Source organism: Trachurus japonicus, chromosome 3 (genome assembly GCF_045865225.1).
Source record: "Trachurus japonicus isolate A0001 chromosome 3, Traja_1.0".
Taxonomy (NCBI): Eukaryota; Metazoa; Chordata; class Actinopteri; order Carangiformes; family Carangidae; genus Trachurus; species Trachurus japonicus.
The window spans coordinates 40846755-40865576 of NC_140909.1; the positions used below are offsets into that span (position 1 = coordinate 40846755).

The 18822-nt window shown below is 41.0% G+C and overlaps 2 protein-coding genes across 3 annotated transcripts in view; one reads left to right on the top strand and one right to left on the bottom strand.

The window, feature by feature from the left end:
- Positions 1-2637: 2637 nt before the first annotated feature.
- anp32a (acidic (leucine-rich) nuclear phosphoprotein 32 family, member A) lies at positions 2638-10636 on the top strand. The gene is made up of 7 exons (XM_085772808.1): positions 2638-2799; positions 6843-6992; positions 7076-7198; positions 7289-7487; positions 7619-7734; positions 7828-7882; positions 9354-10636. The coding sequence occupies exons 1-7, from the start codon at positions 2746-2748 to the stop codon at positions 9419-9421; spliced, it is 765 nt and encodes a 254-aa protein (XP_085628934.1). The 5' UTR covers positions 2638-2745; the 3' UTR covers positions 9422-10636.
- Positions 9501-18822, bottom strand: part of coro2ba (coronin, actin binding protein, 2Ba) — a 54286-nt gene continuing 44964 nt past the window's right edge. For both annotated transcript variants that reach the window (XM_085772800.1, XM_085772796.1), the window contains exons 6-12: positions 17065-17181; positions 16837-16941; positions 16044-16140; positions 15831-15943; positions 14858-14948; positions 13391-13530; positions 9501-12819 (exon numbers count right to left, since the gene is read on the bottom strand). In XM_085772800.1, the coding sequence (XP_085628926.1) occupies positions 12685-12819; positions 13391-13530; positions 14858-14948; positions 15831-15943; positions 16044-16140; positions 16837-16941; positions 17065-17181 (798 nt within the window). In that variant the 3' untranslated portion in view covers positions 9501-12684. The remainder of the gene's footprint in view (positions 12820-13390; positions 13531-14857; positions 14949-15830; positions 15944-16043; positions 16141-16836; positions 16942-17064; positions 17182-18822) is intronic.

Consider the following 18822-nt stretch of genomic DNA (forward strand, 5'->3'; position numbering starts at 1 on the left):
TGTCTTGCCAAGGTTAGTGGACGACCCGCTCTACCTCCTGAGCCACAGCCGCCCCGTGGTATGTACTGTATAAGTTCACTTTATATGTATTAAAACTTTATATTGACATGATAATAAACGTGGGAAATAAACCACAATACATTTGTACTGTACAAATCTGCAATTGGGGATTAAACAGTTGGCAATAATTGAGATGCAAGTAAAGAAACATGTACATGTACAGACATGGATATAAAACATGTATTTGTAATTTCTTATGCACCAATGGGTAGTTTTCCCAACAAGTACCAGTAGGCTACCACAGTGGTTGTTAAAAATGATCAATAATAGTGCTGAGATCAGATCAGATCAGAGACGGGGCGTGGCATTGGAAGAGGACACAGACCATTAATAATTCTGATGGCCTGAGGGAAAAATTACTATTGTATAATTCTATATATTATATAATGCATCTTTCACTTCAGTCCAAAGCTGTGCTTTCAGCAGTTTGATGAACACGGCCCAGTGCTTATCTGTTGATGGAGAAGGACTGCACCGCCCTCTGGTGGCAGTACCACTACTTTAATCTCTTCAAACCCTAAATCACCCTTCAGACTCAAACTCTGCTGCTAAACTTTATGCAGCCTTGAGAGACATTTTAAAATTCCAGCAGAGTGAACATTTCTACAGATATCAAACATTCACGTTGATTTTGTTCCTGTATTTATAAAATGATTAATGTGACATTATACAGAACAATGCATTATGCATTATACATAATTCAGTGTGTGACTCTGTGGGACATTGGAATCATTTTTCCAATGTTCAAGCTGAATTCTAGGGAAAAACTGGATTTTATGAGTCACAATTATGAAGTCAATTCACCAACTTCAAAACTTGGACTGTTATTGTTATTAGTTATTGTCTCTATTTTTCATGGATTGCATTCATTGTTTTTTTAAATTATTAATACTGAATTAATAATAGCCTATGTTGAGCTGTTAAATGGATAGCCTCATTATCCATGATGCATGTGTGCTGCTTTTATGATGCAGTGTATTTGACACTAATGGAGCAGAGCAGACTGATAACATGTAGTAGAGCTGCAATAATTATGTAGTTGATTAACTTTTTGGATGAGTGATAACTGTCACTTTTTCAAACACTTGCTGCTAAAAAGGTTTCAAATGAAAGGATGTGCTGCTTTTATCTGTCTCTTAAAAGTCAACTGAATATCTATGGAGTGGTTTTGTGAAACAAGCTTTTTAAAGAGCTTACCTTTTGTTTTCTGGGAAATCTTCTTTACCCTATTTTTCCCCCTTTGGACATAACAAAGAATTAAAATAATTAGGAGGAAATCAATACTTTGTGGTGGCTTGGCTGGTAAAAATGGCATTAATAGCCTACCGTTATTGGCAGTTGAGCACACCTCCTATCATGAATATGCACATTAGTTATCACTAATAGAGTCACATGGGCAAGGGGAGTGAGATGGTGACACAGACAGTGCTCCCTCTTGATAAACACTGGCATGAATTTCTGTTTGGCACACAAATGTTCCACTCTGGAGAAATATTTCATCATCCTCTCCCCACATTATGAATGAATTTAGACAACACTTTATTACAGAGCAGTTAGGGTTGATCTTCAAATGGATTATGCCTGAAATGTTATTTAAAACCCTCCTCATCAAACTTTACTTCAATGTTTTTTTTTATTTTTTTTTATGTATCAAGAGTTCAGCTGAAAATTGCAACCTACAGCTACACCTACTGCTGGTGTCCAGCGGCTACAGACTGGTGGATTTACCTTTTTCAGACTCGGACTGAGCTCTTACTGGTCTTAGTGCCAATGATCAGAGTGATCATTGCACCAGTTTTTTTTTTTTTTTTTGGGAGGGGGGGGGTTGCCGTTTTGTTGTAAGACATAAAGATGTGAGAAGTTCTATATGACCCCAATAATTAACACTCATAATAATCTAACATTAATGACTCGTGAAAAAGTCTAATTAGCTTTATTGCTTTCTGTATTCTAGTTATTATATTATTCTAGGTGTAACATGTTACGGCAACCTTTTCCAAGATATTTGCTTAAAAAGAGTAAATATAGGCCCATTTTGTGTAATGGAGTTATTTTCCCCCTGTGTCAATCACCTTTATTTATTTAGTTATTTATTTACATACTATTTCTATTGTTATTTCCCTGCTCTATAGCTATTCATTTTCTTCACCTCTCCTTCTCCCCAGATAGAATTTATAATTGTTATGTTTTCCCCCTCCTTTTCATTCTCTGTGAATATTGCTCTATATATCATATGCATGTTGCTTCATGACAGACTAAATGAAATGAAACACGCCCACCAGCCACACAAGGTTTCAAGTCGGGTGGAGGTTTAATAGTGTCAGCTCCGCACAGACAAACATGAGGCATCCCTTCCCCGTGGCGTGTATTCACTGTACAACACTGTATAGTATAGTAAGCATAAGATTATCCATGTAAACTTAAGTTAACAAACAACCAAACTTCAACAACAAAACCCCACCCAGTTTTACAAGGGCGGCTTCATTGGCCTGCGCGTCTGTAAATCCGTTCCCTCTTTATTTGGCTGCTGCGATTGGTCGGCGGTGACGACAATCCCGAGCCGAGCTCCCGCCCACCGAGCGGATCAAGTTTGAATGAACAACAGCAGTCTGTTCTGGAGGTGGTAGTTGCATTTGCAGTAATTATTAAAAGTGTGTATCATATCGCGGGCGCGCGGATCCAAGGATGGACATGAAGAAAAGAATTCATCTAGAGTTGCGGAACCGCACTCCGTCAGACGTAAGTTGGCCTCTCATCTCGCTGCTCATGTTTCACACTCAGCTAATGGAGAATCTCTCGTGTGATGTCTTGGGTTGTGGGGGGATACAAAGTTTCTTCCAAGTTAAAAGATGATGGAGACGTCGGGTCACATTGTTGCTTTGCGGTCGCGTTTCCAGCGGCCAGGTGCTGCAGGTACGCTGTTCAACTTTTGTGCGGCTCTGAGCTTCACGTTTTTTTTTTGTTTTTTTTTCTTGCAGTTTGAGATGCAGCACAGCTTTTTATGCCAGCGGTATAAACAAGGCAAGCAGCGCGAGGAGCCATATTTGTAACTTTTCATCTACGAATGCGCCTCTTTTGGTTTTAAAAAAGCCGTGATCTTGTCATTTACTCGCCGATACCGGAGCGCTGTGTGCATGCTTGGACTGGGGGTGGAATGCGTTCAGAGAAACATTTGGAGCCGTGCACTTGGCGCGTTTAAGGATGCGGATACTCAAAGTCATGAAATTATCAATGATGCATAAAGATCACAGCCTCGGTTTATCGCTTTGTTACTGCGTCCCAGACCCGCGGCTGCTCGGCGAGCCTGCAGCCTGCAGCCTGCAGCCCGGAGCCCGGAGCCCGGCCAGCCGACCAGCCGGAGCCACCGAGCGGCACAGCGGCCGAGAAGAAAGCGGTGTCAGCGCGGACCGTTACCAGCCACCGGGCTGGGCAGCGACACGGGAGGAGGAGGAGGAGGAGGCGGTGGTAGAGGAGGAGGAGGAGGGGGTGAAAACACAACAACAAACGGTCGTCGGTACAAACTAGCGGATGTGTATTCGCTCGGTTCATCTCCAGTCTCTTATCCGCGCCCTCCGCCCCAGAGCTCCCGTCTTAATGAAAACAAACGGTCGAGCCGCGCTGTTGCTCCAGTTTTCAGAACTAGGACAAGCCGCCATCTTACCGAGAAAACAAAGGCAAAGCGAAATAGCCTACACCGAATATCCCCGTTCACTCGACACACACACGACGCACGTCTCGTCGTACCTGCTTAAATAACAGAATCCTAAAACACGCCATCAATCCAATCGACAAACTGTTTAAGCACAAGCAACAATGAAACGTTTGCCTGGCAGCTATCTAATCGGCTTTAGCTGCCCCTCCTACTCACAAATGACCCTGTGCACGACTCGTAGCCACTTGTTTTGACTAATGTGCATCTGCGCCGCTCACACACAGCTCTTATTACACTTTCGCTCGGTAACCAGTGAGAATAAAGCCCTACAACCTGCCGTACTGTGGCTATTTCTGCTGGAAAAAAAGGAGCTAAATGTGATTTTTACGTAATGGGAAGAGAAGCAGCGCATCGCGATACTTTGGAGAGCTGAATGTGCGCAGTCTACAGATTATTATGTAGGCTACAGTAATTTTTTTTTCATGTAGTCTCACTCCTCTGTGCTGATTGGCTGAGTCACGTTTAAGGCCGCGGTGAAATATCTGATAACTGCACACCTGTGATCTCAGATCAGACTATATTTAAATGTCATCATACACACACTGTTATAGAAGGCCACTGTTGAGCTGCATGCAAGTGTATGAAGGGAACTCCTGCAGCTATTTGACATAGGAATGAGCCTTTCTTCAAATGCACCATGAGGCTTTTTTCCTTTTATGAACTCAATAGATATAGAACATAAGAAAACATGGCTGAACAAGGGGCTCCTCAGAAACAACTGGCAAAATTTCTATAACCACTATCAGTCCACAGTGCAGTTCAGGCACCCAGGCATCAGTCAGCATGCAAGAATTAACAGTTAATTAATAGAAAGTGAATGTGAATTTTACTAAATGATTAGTCATTTAAAGAGTTATTCTTAAAAAAAAATATCATCAGTGCCAGCCTCTTCAGTGTGATTATTTGCTTCCTCCCTTGTCATTGATTGTGGCAAACTCAACAATTAAGTGCTTTTGATAAAGAAAGCCCTTGATTATTTAGTCATATATTGATAATGAAAAATGATTACTGGTTACAGCACTGCAATTTCCCATGATGGCGTATCATGTCCTTGCCTGTGGCTCCCTGTGTGATAATTACTTGACACAGAAAAAGCCATTTGATGAAACAACAAAAAAAGAAAGAAAATTACACAGATCTTAAAACCAGATTTTGACACGGGGTCCCTTTTCAAGATCAGGGCCACAAGATGAAGGATTGGGGGCCAGACTTCAGTGGTGCAAATTCCTGATAAATTTGCTGTTAATTAAATAAGTTAGACAGATAAGAGCAGAGGAAACCTCTCAAAGGGTTTTTGCAGTCCTGGTTGGTAAGCCAGCCTATAGTGCAAAGGTTTGACCATCCTCATTGGTCAGTAACAGGTATTCAGCGGTGTAAATACACTATGAGCTTGTGTGGCTGCAGACAGATAGAGGGAAGGATGGATTCCAGTAAATATCAGCAAATTCTTGATCCAAAAATCCTACAGTCAGTCGAGAAAATGCAACTGAGTGGAGGCTGATTTCTACAACAGGACAATGATCCAAGGCAGACCTCAAAATCCACCTGAAACTACTTTAAAGAAACACAAGCTGACACCGACTTTAGAACAGCCCTCACAGTCCCCTGACCTGAACATCACTGAATATCTGTAGGTAGATCTGAAACATGAGGGGCAGCCTGAAAATATCTCACAACCTGAAGTGATCTCCAGGAAGAGTGGTTGGAAACTCCTCTACACCAAGAATGGAAAGATTCTGCAGCGTCTGCCGAAGAGGACAAGTTTACAAAGAACTGACCAAATATGTAATATTCTAAAACTTTTGAACATGCCAAGTTTACTCTCTACCTTTTTTCTATTTCCGAAGATTGTGTGATAAAAAATTACATTAACCTTTTGAAGAAAAGCTGATTTTGATGTAGGGGTTATATTTACTACTTCTCACTTTAGAAACTAAATATCAAAATTGCCTGAACATATAAAATGAACATTTTATAATCTCTTCAAAACCATCTTACACCAATGTCCCCTTCTTTTCATTAACAAAACCATAAAAGTGGTGGGAAGGGTAAGATCCTTTTTACTTATGTGAAAATAGCTCACAATAAAACCCTCCCTCACAATTACAAAGCCCTGATTTCAAATTTGTACTAAAATAATCAGCAAAATTAGTAATGAACCTATCAAAAATAAAAAAAATACTTATGTACAGTATATTTGTGCTGTGATGGTTATTTAATTAGAAAATTAATTGGCTTTTTGATAGAGTTCTAGTAATTCTTTAAGCAAAAATGGCAAACATCTGCTGTTGTGAGGATTTGATGCTTTTGTGTCATAATGATAAACTGAACACCTTGTCATTTAGATGTTCAGACAGAATTTAACATTTGGAAGATCTCATTTTAGTCTATTGAAAATAATTTAATCTCCTATATTTCCACATGTAATTGACAAAATAATTAATCAAATTATAAAAATAAAAATTGAAATACTGAAAATGATCATTATCTGCTGCCCTAATTGACATAATTGGACAGAACTGACCATTCTACATGGAGCTATTGCAAACCACTTTATATACTGCCACATCACAAGCTGATTATATAGTAGTATTAGTAATATATTCTGTATAGACTGCAGTGTAGATATCCTCTAGTAACATACACATACTTGAGGAAGTGTACAATGTACTGACCATAAGCCAAGATCATCCTGTGGTAGTTTGCGTCTTTGACAAACTTTTCATTTAATCCCTTTTAAAAGTGAATGTACTGAATTGAACTGGCAGCTCCCTGAAAATCAAAATATCAGTTTAGTGTGTCAGTTGCTACAATACACATTACAGTGTATGTATTTCACACACACTCATTTCCAAATTCACATTACATGAAGTGATGTCACATTCAGCCTCAGTAGGACTAAGAGCTATTGATCTCCATGGTGATTTCATCAGACTAGCTCTGACCTTGGGAGAACGTGAACTTACAACGTTGCTTTTTCATATTCTTGACTATTTTTCATATAAAGTCTCCAATCTGACCGGATGTGTGTGTGTGTGTGTGTGTGTGTGTGTGTGTGTTTGTTCTACAGGTCAAAGAACTCGTGCTAGACAACTGTCGCTCAAACGAAGGCAAGATCGAGGGTCTAACAGATGAATTTGAGGAGCTGGAGTTTCTAAGCACAATCAACGTCGGACTGACGACAGTTGCCCACTTGCCAAAGCTAAATAAACTCAAAAAGGTGGGTGATTATTCTACGCACAACGAGTCCATGACTTCAGGCTTCAAGGTGTTGCATATTTTAATTGCTAATTTGATCAACAGCTTGAACTCAGCGATAACAGGATCTCAGGAGGGTTGGAAGTTCTGGCGGCGAAGTGCCCCAACCTCACACATCTCAACCTCAGTGGCAACAAGATTAAAGACCTCAGCACAATAGAACCATTGGTAAGTTAGCGTTGAAGTACAAAAAAAAAGGCAAAGTCTGTTAAGCATCTGGCTGCTGTTCTTCATCAGACGTGATTGTTGTTTTGACAGAAAGAGTTGGGGACCCTGAAAAGTCTAGATTTGTTTAACTGTGAAGTGACAAACCTGAACGAATACAGAGACAACGTGTTCAAGCTACTACCCCAGCTCACGTACCTGGACGGGTACGACAAAGACGACAAAGAGGCACCGGATTCTGACGCCGAGGTCTACGCGGAGGGGTTGGACGATGATGAGGACGACGAAGACGGTGAGTCGGCGAGTCCTTCATATAAGCCTCACCAGAGCAGCTGGGTTCTTTCTAGCGTCGCTCTCAAAGCTGCTAATTTTAGACATTTGAACATTTGGACAACAATTAACCAGCAACCGCTTTCCCCACAGATGTAGACGAGGAGGAGTACGACGAGGACGCAGCACCAGGAGACGAGGAGGAGGAGGAGGGAGAGGAAGACGAGGACGAGAACGAAGATGAGGAAGAGGACGACCTCAGTGGAGAGGTGGGATGAGAATGATGGATGAGATCTGAATTCTTGTCATTGTTCAAAATTGATTGTTTGAAATGACTCTCATTTGATTGTTTTAAAAAAAAGGAGGAAGAGGAGGAGGATTTGAACGACAGAGAGGTTGGCGACGAGGATGATGAAGGTGAGTGAAATGGTGGCTGATTGGGTTCAGGTGCTGTCTTCCTGTTCCATACTACGTAACATACTACATGCTACTGTAAGTGTAAACAGCAAAGAAACCAACACATAAAGGTGCACTTTCTTGAAACAAAGGTGGTTCTCTACATTAAAATTTCCCAGAATGCATTTCATATATTCTTGCAGACATTTGGATGCATTTCCTTCTACATAGTTAACCTCTAAGTTTGCAGCTAGTTAACAGCGTTGGTGCATGTCACCAGCAGCTACTGCACAGTGACACCAATGAAGACACTTTGTATCATGTTACATTGAATTCTCATCCAGTAATATTTTTTCTTCCTGATTTGGTCAAAACATATCATGTGTGATGGAGTGAAAATTGTAAATGTGCATGTGTAGACTGTCAGAACAGGAAGTAATACAAATGAGGGTGTCCTGTAGGTGAGCCAATGGGGACTGAAGAATGACAGTCCCAGTTAAACCTCACAAAGGAAACCAGTTGTTAGTTATTGTCTTGAAAACTCCTGGAGCTGGTGCCACTGTCCTGGATGATGGACCCAGCATCCAGCTGCAGGGAGCTCCACTCTGGTACAATAGTGTCCTCTGGCCGGTTTCCAGATAACATTCTTTCTAAGCGCGCTGAGAAGACCCGTAAGGTATATCTTACCAAAGTTGTTTACCGTTCTACGCCTGGTTCCCAAACTGTTTCTCAGGAGCTTCCTCAGGAATGACTTTGCTACGAATGACATAAGGTGCGCTGTCCACGAGAAAGTGCTGAAATTGGCTGACATCGATTTTAACTTCAAGCCGAGGCCTCACAAGTGGCCCGAGCACAACATATAGCCTACCTAATTAGACCCTAATTGTTGGCCATATTGTCGATGACTATCATTAATTGTATTAGAATCAGAATAATAACCAATTGTCATATTATTAGTTGAATAAAGCTTCTAGTTCTATTGGCTGCACACTTTAATTTAGTAAAAAAAGTTTCCAAAACAATTCTCTTTATTAAAGGCAGAAAATTACTGGTGAACCACAGTTGCTGTACCATAGGATAATATCGGTTTAATGGGCAACAATGATTACTAAACAGGGGTGTTGTGTGTGTGTGTGGCAAATGTGAGTTGAAACATGGCTCAAATAGCCTAAGAAGAGCAACCTTACCAACAAATGTTGTAGGGAAGATATTCTTAGCAAAGAATGATGTAGCGTTACGAAGGCTTTGGGAAACCAGCCCATTTTTTTCAGTTGTCTTAATTGTTTTCAAAGGTCTTAGTTTAGCTTAGTTTAGACGCTGCTTATTCTTAACCTGCTTTGCGTGGTGTGCAATGCAGAGTATAGATGTCATGTGTCTATACTACACAGCAGAAATCCAGACACGTCCACCCATCTCACATCTCACAAGTTCTCTTGACATCGTCAGCTGTCTGAGGTCTGATGGGAAATATTTGTGTCTCTTTGTTTTCCAGAAGAGGAGCGAGGTCAGAAGAGGAAAAGGGAACTGGACGAGGACGGGGAGGATGATGACGATGATTGAGTCCCCGTGAAGCTAAGTTCTGAACTGTTTTAAACTTGTATCTCCCAGTCACTTCCCAACAACCCCATGTATTTTTTCCCCCCCAGTTTCATATTGCAGTAGGAGTGGTTTTTGTTATTGGCCAGTCAGGTAGATGGGGTTGTCTGGAGAAATAAGTAAAAATTTCTGTACCTTTGATGATCCCGTGTTCCAGTCTTTACTGTCCACTTTTGACTGCTTCGTGGACACCAGTTTTGTAATATCAAATAATAGCAAAGATAAACCTTTTTAAGAAATGTTTTTGTTTTCTCACTGTTTGTGTAAGACCAGTTTCTGATGACTTCTGTATTTTAAGACCTCCCCCTTAAAAAAAACTAAAAAAAACACACAAAATGAAACAAAAAAAGAGTGCATGTCTAATACATTTTAAAGTCAACTACTGGATTTCATGTATGGCTGCCCTATCCTCGTCTTAAAGTTATTTTTGCATTGTACTTTTTGGTTTTTGTTTTAATGTAAAGTATGTGTTTGTAGTGTCACCAGTATGCCAATACTCTCTGCTGTCCTGGTGTGAAACTTCTGTCTGAACATGCACAGTGTGACCCTCACAGGGCATATTTTTAAATCATAGCAAAAAAAATGTCTGCCCTTGTCAAAGCTGCTCCTCCTCCTTAAACCCTCAGCTTTGATAGTTCGGAAATTACGTGTTCTTGTAAATAATGACCAAATCTATTTTTTTGTATTCTCTTTGATGACGGCAGACATTGAACAGACAACTGAGGTGAAACTATGAACTGTAATAAGATATTAAATATGTATGCTGCTTTATCTAAAATACGCAGTGTGGAAATTTCTTGAATTTGAAGATAACTTTGTATGCATAATCTTTCCATAAAGAGAAATGTTCAACATCAGAGCTCATTATTGCTTTTTCCATGTTTCCTTTTTCTGTGACACACATTAAGGTGGCAATGTTTGAGTTTGTGGTGGTAGATAGAGAAGTCATTGATATAAATGGAGGTTACAAATGCGACTTCTGTGCATTTGAACATGTATCGTTTCAAAATGTAAACTCTGGAAAAAAAAGGTCAGTTATTTGAACTTTGTTCTCACTAGTATACGCAATGGTCAAACTGGCCTACCTCAGTGATTATTCACTCTGTTAAATCCACTGTCATCAGCCAAATTCTGTTTCTTTTTCCCCTCCCATTCACTTCAATAAATCCCTTTTATATATGTTTTGAAGTTTGTGGTCCTTGTATAACAACACAGAGTTCCAGTTTGAAGTCATAAGATATTGATGACACTCACATGTTTTGTTTTTTGTTGTCCACACACAAAAACCAACCCCAGACACAGAGTGGATGAGATAAAGACCAAACAGAGCAAACATTAACTAGGGTTTACTTATTTCCCCAAAAAAGGTTCATCTGGTTCAGTGCCCAAAAAAAACTGGAGGTATTATTGCCATGGTAACACTAGTGCCATCCAACAATTACACCAAGTGAGTTTCCCATTCTCTACTTTCACTGTGCCCCCTTCATTTATCGTGGTAGAAACATACATTTACCATTCATGTCTCAGAGGTTCAAGTCTACAGTTAAAGGGCTCACACGTGTGTTTTGTTGTTTCTGATAGTTTTAACTGAAGCTACGAAGCTTCAGACCCTTTCTGTACCTGCTGTGACGAGATCAGGAGAGACTTGTGACCTTCAGTCTTTAACTTACTTTTAACTCGCTCTGGGTACAAATTCCATTCTTGTCGTGCACACAGTGGACTCAACCTTTTTTTCCTTCTCTCAATCCAAGAAGAGCAGAATCAGTAATAAACATCAGGCTGGAAGTGGTTGGGCTTGGATTAAAAAGACACATGGGATGTTTAGAAGAATCTTTCTGGTAACAGCTTGAACCTGTCTGGAAGAATGGAGCCAATCAAACATCTACAATTAATCCAGTGCCCACTTCTGTTCACTTTCGGACCTTTGGCGGGGGGGCGGGGGGATGGAAGTTTGTTTGTTGGTGCAAGTGGAGAGAGAGGCAAAGTTACACATCTACGGTAAACATGTCTCAGTAATAGTAATATACTTAGATTAAATGTAAAAGGATGGTTATCATTACAGTTTTCTGTACTGTTATTAATAGGCAAGAGTATATTTTCATACCTTATGTCAGGTTATGCTGTTGATGTCAAACTAATACCATGTGAGTACAGCTTCACACAAATCTTGCACCAATTTCCATCGGACACATTCAGCAAAATCTATCAAGCATCAGAATCATTACTTTTGCGCAGCCACATCATCCAAATAACAAAAAAAAAACAGTGGGATTAACAAATATACATGTCATTAGCTAAAAAGGTAAAACGTGACAAATAAATAGAAGCAAATATACACTGTCGCCCATCCTCAGAATTTAGCCCTAAAAACCAATAACGCTCGCAAAGCTTCCCTGGAGACCACGTCAGAGTAGTCACACAAGTCCACCGCCTCTGGATCCATGTCTCCCCAGCTGCTTTCCCACTATGTAAATACAAAATACTTGAAGTGAATCAACCATCCACTCCTTGGGAAAAGATCGGGTTAGCTATGTGATGTAAATTTACAGCTGACATTTGTAGGTGAGAGAAGCAGTAAATGGGAAAAGCAGCTCGGTGGGAAAAAAACATGATCCGCGTCTCCAAAACGCTCCTCAGGTGCAAAACTACTCGACATCAGCCGAACGATTCTGAGATGACACTGCAGCTCGCTGCAAAAGCGTGTCTGCAGCAGGGTCTAAGGCCTTGGGGAAGAAAAATAGGAGCCGGTGACAGTCTGTACATCCTCCAGTTTAGCCCTGACAAAGACGAGGCATAGTGATAAAACCAAACACCTTGGTGTTCTGGCTTGAAAAGATGCAGGAATTGATCATAACACTAGAGAGCATGATAGATTCATTTGTAAGAACAGATAATACCCAAACTGACTGGATCTCGATCTTTCCATGTTGTTGATTTCATGTTAAAGTGGTCGTCCATGAACACTGCATTGCCTCTGTTACTTATCATACTTTTCATCATTACAATTCTCCACTAACTGCACCAGCTACAACATTATCCAACAGTTATCATTATTAATGTGTGCACTATGCAGGGCAGCAGAAATCAAGTTATGATAGAATGCGACATATAAAAAAAAGCAGAGTGGGAGGGCTCAGAAGCTCGTTGTTGGAGGTCAGATCTGGGTGGAGGGGAGGGGAGGGGGGGGCAAAGGAAGCAGCTTTGCCAGTCCAGGGGGGCCTGAGAGGTCAGACGTTGTTTGGGCTAACGTTCTTCAGGTTGTTGAGCTCCAGCTCCAGTTGGCGTATTCGCACGTCCTTGGTGGTCAGCTCCTCCTTCAGCCGCCGCAGCTCGTCCTGCTGCCGGAAGAACATCCGCAGGAGCTGTGTGGAGGACGAAAAAAGAAACATGTCACACATACGCTTCCACAAATGAGCTTGAAACGCTAGAAAAATGACAGAGCTGAGAATGAGAAGCTCAAGTAAATTTGCATAATGTAACATTTTGGATGACAAATGTGTTCTGTCAGCCGAAGCTACAGAGCAGCTACTGAATGGATGCTGAGGTGAGATGAAACCTAATTAGGCTGCTAGTCTGACGAATCAATTTCGATTTGACGTCTACTGACTAGCTCTCTCCAGAGTTACCTTTTTTCTGTCTTACACTCAGCCAGTCCAATTCATCAAACTCTCCAACATGAATCCAATCAACCAATCTTTATTTAATGAATGTGGAACCAAACTCCCACAACACATGGCAACAAAGAAGAAAAAACATAATTGTATGACAAAACTAATATTATTTACTTTATTATTTATGGTTATAGCTATTATTCACCACGTCCTTATTTGTAATGTTCTGACACTTACATGGTCGTAGTTGCCTGGTTTATAATAGAGGAAGAGTAAAATAGAGTGTGACCACTTTCATCCACAGCCTTGGCTCCTCACATACCTCATTCTCTGTCCTGGGGGGTACGTTCTCCAGCAGATCGATCCCGTTCACCACCACGCTCTTCTTCTCCTTCACCGGGGCCTTGAACACTAACTGGTTTGGCCGGTGGTAACCGTCCTTCAGGGACATTAAGACCGGGTCTGTTTGCAGAAAGGAGCAAAAACACTCCTGAGTGAATGAAACCCAACACAATGCACAAAGAGGCTTAAAGTCCTTCACGGATCTCCACAGGGAGGCTATTATTGCTCCATGTTTAACAGACTCCTGTAATTGTGAGTCTTTGTTCATCATGTACACACTGCTTTGCATACTAGAATCTGCACTTTTCCTCATTAGATGCCTCTGCGCATTTATAAAGTTTGGTAAGCATCAACTTATCTCCACGGAGGTAAGACTGGAACAATTAGAAGGCAGCTTGGTATTTATTTTAAGAGAAAGCGATAACAAGCTCCTATCATGTTTTAATTAAACTGGGGATTATAGCATACACAGTGAACTGTAAATCTAGGAAACAGATCTTAATTTGATAGGATGGAAATAATGGTTGGAGGTGTCAAAGGAAACCAGGTACTTTTATCATGGGATTGTTCTTTTGTTTCTCCTTTTTGGAAACAAGCAGCCAGAAATATTGGAGAGTGGTTTCATAAACTGCTGCCAGAATCATCCCATCTGTGTTTACAAGGAGACATGTCTCTCCAAGCAGCAGGTATACCCAAATAAGAAGTCTACTGGCGCTGGCAGGATTTACTGGCACTTGAAGGACTGTTTACAGCCACTGGAAGAGTGAAGAATTAATGATGGACATTGACTCATTTGAATGTTTAATCTCAAGGACTAACCATTATCAAGAAAGAAACATAACAGAATAAATATTCATGAGACTGTGTTGCCCAGTTTATGTAGAGTTGATTGTGTGATCTTGTTGCCTTAGTTTCTCATGTTGGCTTGTGTTGCATTATGTTTGTGATCTACTGGAAACTTGAGCAGACAAAAAAAAGAGGGGGGGTGGTGGTGATTTAGGCCCAGAGCAGACTACATCTCAGAGTCAATGTTCATTTGGCTAATGTCATTTAAAGACCCTATGAAATACACATCAGAGCCCACTCCTAGAAGTGCTATGTTGAAATGTGAATGTGAAAATGTCTGTGTTTGAGTTTGCAACATGTTGGTGACAACACAGGGCAAAGTCAAGACATGGTGATGGAAGATGACCTTTCATTACCCCACTGTACTGTAGCTCTGTTTTTTAATATCTGTCATACCACCAACCAAATGGGTTCCAGCACATCACATCGGTCTTGCATGTCATTCATACAGCAAAACAGGGTGATACTCTGGTAATCTGTTAGGTTCACTGTTAATTTTTGCATAATGTGCATTTTTATTCAGCAAAAAGTGACTTCTGATTCTTTTTCTTTACTTTTAAAAACCGCCATCCAACCAGAGTGTGTCTAAAGTGTTGTTTACCTCTATCAATGCCGCTCAGCCACTCGCTGGCAGACAGCGCAGGTTCTGTCCCTGCTGTCATGGGGTAGATGTCCTCTTGGTATGTGTCTGACTGTAAACCAGGAAACATCACATACATTCTTATTTTATTGATTACATGTGGAAAAGTTGATTATGTACAAGTCTAGTCTGAAGGGGAAAAAAAGCTATGTATGGTTTATTTGCCTTAAAGGAGACATATTCTGCCCCCTTTCCACAAATCAAAATAGTTCCCAGGTGTCTTAAAGACATGACTGTGACATGCTTTGGTCAAAATCCCCCAAGGATCAAACATCACAGCTCTTTTCATCCTCTCAAAACAGCCCTGTTCAGAACAGCTGGTTTCAGTGTCTGTCCCTTTAAATGCAAATGAACCACTGCTTGCCCCGCCCCTTCTACTGGTACCAGGTAGGGGTGGGGTTATGCAAATTCTTAAACTAGTTACATCACTGGAAGACAACTGAGGGAACAGCTCATAAAACCACATGGATTTCAACCTAGGGAGCCTGAACATTACATTTTCTTCGGTCAATTCTCGCATTTTGGGGCCCGAAGGCAAGACAAACACCTAAATATATGTTAAAGAGCCTTCAAAAAGAGATATTTCCATAATATGTCCCCTTTAAAGCATAAATACAGTATATCCTCTCTGCATGGGTTGTAAAGATTCTATTTCCCTGCTTCATCTCTTGCTGGCCTCTCCTTTCTGTTTTGCTTCCAGTGTGTTTGTTTTCAAGTCAAACTAAGAACTGGAAAATGATCTTATCATTATTACCTTTTGCATTCAGATACATTTGGTCTTGCCAAGATGCGTTTCCAGCAAACTTGGATTAAATTCAAACAAAAAACTAAATGTCTTATTAACTCTCTGCATGCTGAAAGAAAGAGAAAAGAAATATTCCACAAATGACTCTTAATAAGAGAACAGAGTAGACTTTATCTCACTCCCACTCACCCTTCTTGGCACAATCATTGAAATGGGCTCAATCAAACCCTTCAGGGTGACTAGCTTGTAGAAGCGGTACACCTCGCAGGCTGCCACGTCCAGCCCATGCTTTGGCATCACACCTGCAGACCAGAGCAGAAGTGTGTGTTAGAGTTTTTCTCTCTCTCTGCCTGCTCTCAGTGGGACAGATCATCAATATTTGCTAATAAACAGATGGCTCACCAAGTCCTTTCTGTGGAGCCGGAGACCGGAACTCCATAAGGTACTGGAGGTATGGCTTTTCCGTGGTGACCTCAAAGTAACGGATGTTGCCGTCACCCTGCCAATGCACCAGAATCAGAGTTCCTTTTAAATACAATACTATAATCTCATGTAGCCCTGTTGTGCTTAAAGAAAACTTGAATGGTATTGTAATACTTTAATATTTCAACTTTTTAATTACAGCCATGTCCCCAAACAGCACCATCAAGTGCAGTGATGCCTAAACAACACAACATGTAAATAAACAGAAAATCCCACTTTTATTTGGCCTCCTTTTATCATAAATTGAATGACATCTTTCAACGTTCTCACTTACAGATAACATTATGACAGACTTTACTTCCTGTACTTGACCTTTAATGTTGTTGGGATAAAACATTTACACATTTTCTTTATTGCTGTTTTAGTTTAGTTGATCTGGTTATTCATTACTGTTAATTATGTGTGCATGTCTAACAATCAAAAACATATTCTATAACCTAAAAAACATAATAGTGTCTATATACTTGTCACATTAGTTTTGTTATGGGTGTCTGACCACTGTTACTTAGACAAATGTCTCTGTGATGGTTTATTCAAATTTACAGATAAAGGTCAAAAGCTTTTATGAGTAATACTGACAAGTGAGGACAGTACGCAGGAATCTGCTTTATAGAAAAATGTCAGTCAAAAATATTGCCTGTCACTGTCTTACAGGACAGTAAGTCTGAGAAATATTAGCTAGAAATCAGGTCAACGTTGGGGCAGTGCTAACCTTGCCTGCCAGGTACAACATGTGTGTGTCAGCATCGTAGAAGGGAAACAACAGTCCTGAGAGGCCGTCTATGTCCTCCTCCACAATTGGCATGGCCAAATCCTCCTGGGAAGAGAAACACACACACACACACACACACACACACATACACACAAAGAATTAACCACACAGACTTCCTCCGCCCACTCTGGCATTAGAGGCGTGAGCCATATGGAGGTGTTGTCTGACCTGATCCCAGAGTGCGATCTGCCGGGTGTTCCAGCGAGAAACCCCTGTGGTGAGCAGCCGCTTCATGTTGCCCAGGAACACCACTCGGTTTACACGGTGGTTCTTACAACTGCCTTGCTGGTGGAGCAAAACACAATGAGAGTGAAGGTTTAATGCTAACTTCACACAGGACATGTTCCTCATAAAGAAGAAGAAAAAGAACAGGAGGAAACTGATGATAGTTTTATGGTTTAGTGTAAGTGTTCAAGCATACAAGCGTAAGTATAATTATATGTTGCTTCCACAGTCAACAGCATGGCTCTGTTAGAATTTTTATATGTCACAGGAAGAGAACATTTTCATGATTTGTCCCTTTTCCCCACTCCTGTTCCTGCTGCCTCGTCTTGATCACCTCCACTTGGAGCAGCAGGGGAGCAGCACTTGAGTCTAATCAAAATCCATTTCACTGTGATCAGGCAGCAAAATCACCAAGGTCAAACATTTAGAGGTGGTGTAGACCAGTTTAGCTTTTGGCACTTAGCTGAAATAAATATGCTAAAGAAGCTATTTGTAAGTTTTCTGTGTCGCTAAATGTGGTTTCTTGTTGGGAGTGAATGGTGGTTGCTGTGGCTTGACAAAGCTTCATCCATTACTGTCTTCATAACACAGTAACATACACTCCAAGCAGCGCTACTTTGTGTTCAGGGAAGATCTTAGACTGCAGTGACCTATCAGGAAATGACACAGCAGGTCAGGGCTAGCTGGTTAGCATGCTAACACTCGGGTCCTATGTTCCCATTTTTCCTAGTAAGGGGTCCTATATTCCCTGGTCACAATACATGTAGCCTATGTATTGCGACCAGGGAACATAGGAGCCTTTTTGGAACATAGGACACTTTTTGTGAAAAACAGGGAACATAGGACCCTTTTTTGGGAAAAACGCCCCCGCCGTTGCCGGTCGATGGACTCTCTCTACTTATCTGGACTCTCTATCTATCTGGCCTGTCTAACCTGTACCTGGTCTTTTTTTACTCAACTTAACCAACTCCTTTCTTCATTGCCTAAACCCAACCAATGGGACAATTCCACTTCTCACTCAAAGTCACAACTCAACTTCTCACTCAAAAATAGGCAAACATCTGCAATGTCACAACTCCACTTCCAGGTATGGAACCAAAAATTGCATGTTCCCTGGGCACAATAACCTTTTGGGGAAAAACGGGGAACATACAACCTTTTTTTCTGAAAAAGGGTCCTATGTTCACCGGTCACATAAAAAGCAGGGAACATATAGGACCCGGGGAACATAAGGATGACCCTCACTCACTGGAGGTGAGAGTAAACACTGTTGTTGCGTGAGTAAGGGAATAAAGCTTGATGCTGAACTCAGTGTTTCTTCTCAAACTGGTGGGTAAGCAGCAGTTCATGCTAATGTTGGTTATGCCATGGCAAAAACTTAAATAGGTAATCTAAAAGTTAATGAGTCAACTTAAAGTACTGGTTTTACAAACCAAATGAGAAATTCTTATGGAGAACCAATGTCTGTGCATATTGACCATGTTGGAGGGGGTGAGGATGAGTCAGTCACTGCACATTGTTCCTTTACAAAACACAGAAATCCATTTGTTTATATGGACTCTGCTTTGTGCACTGGGGCTTCAGTTGTTTAATGAAAAGGGACCACTGTCTAAAATATCACTGGAAGATGTGGGACTGGGAGTAAGATTAAGAGTTCCTTTAACTGGAGCTAAGGGGCCTGGCCTCTACATGCAAGGATAT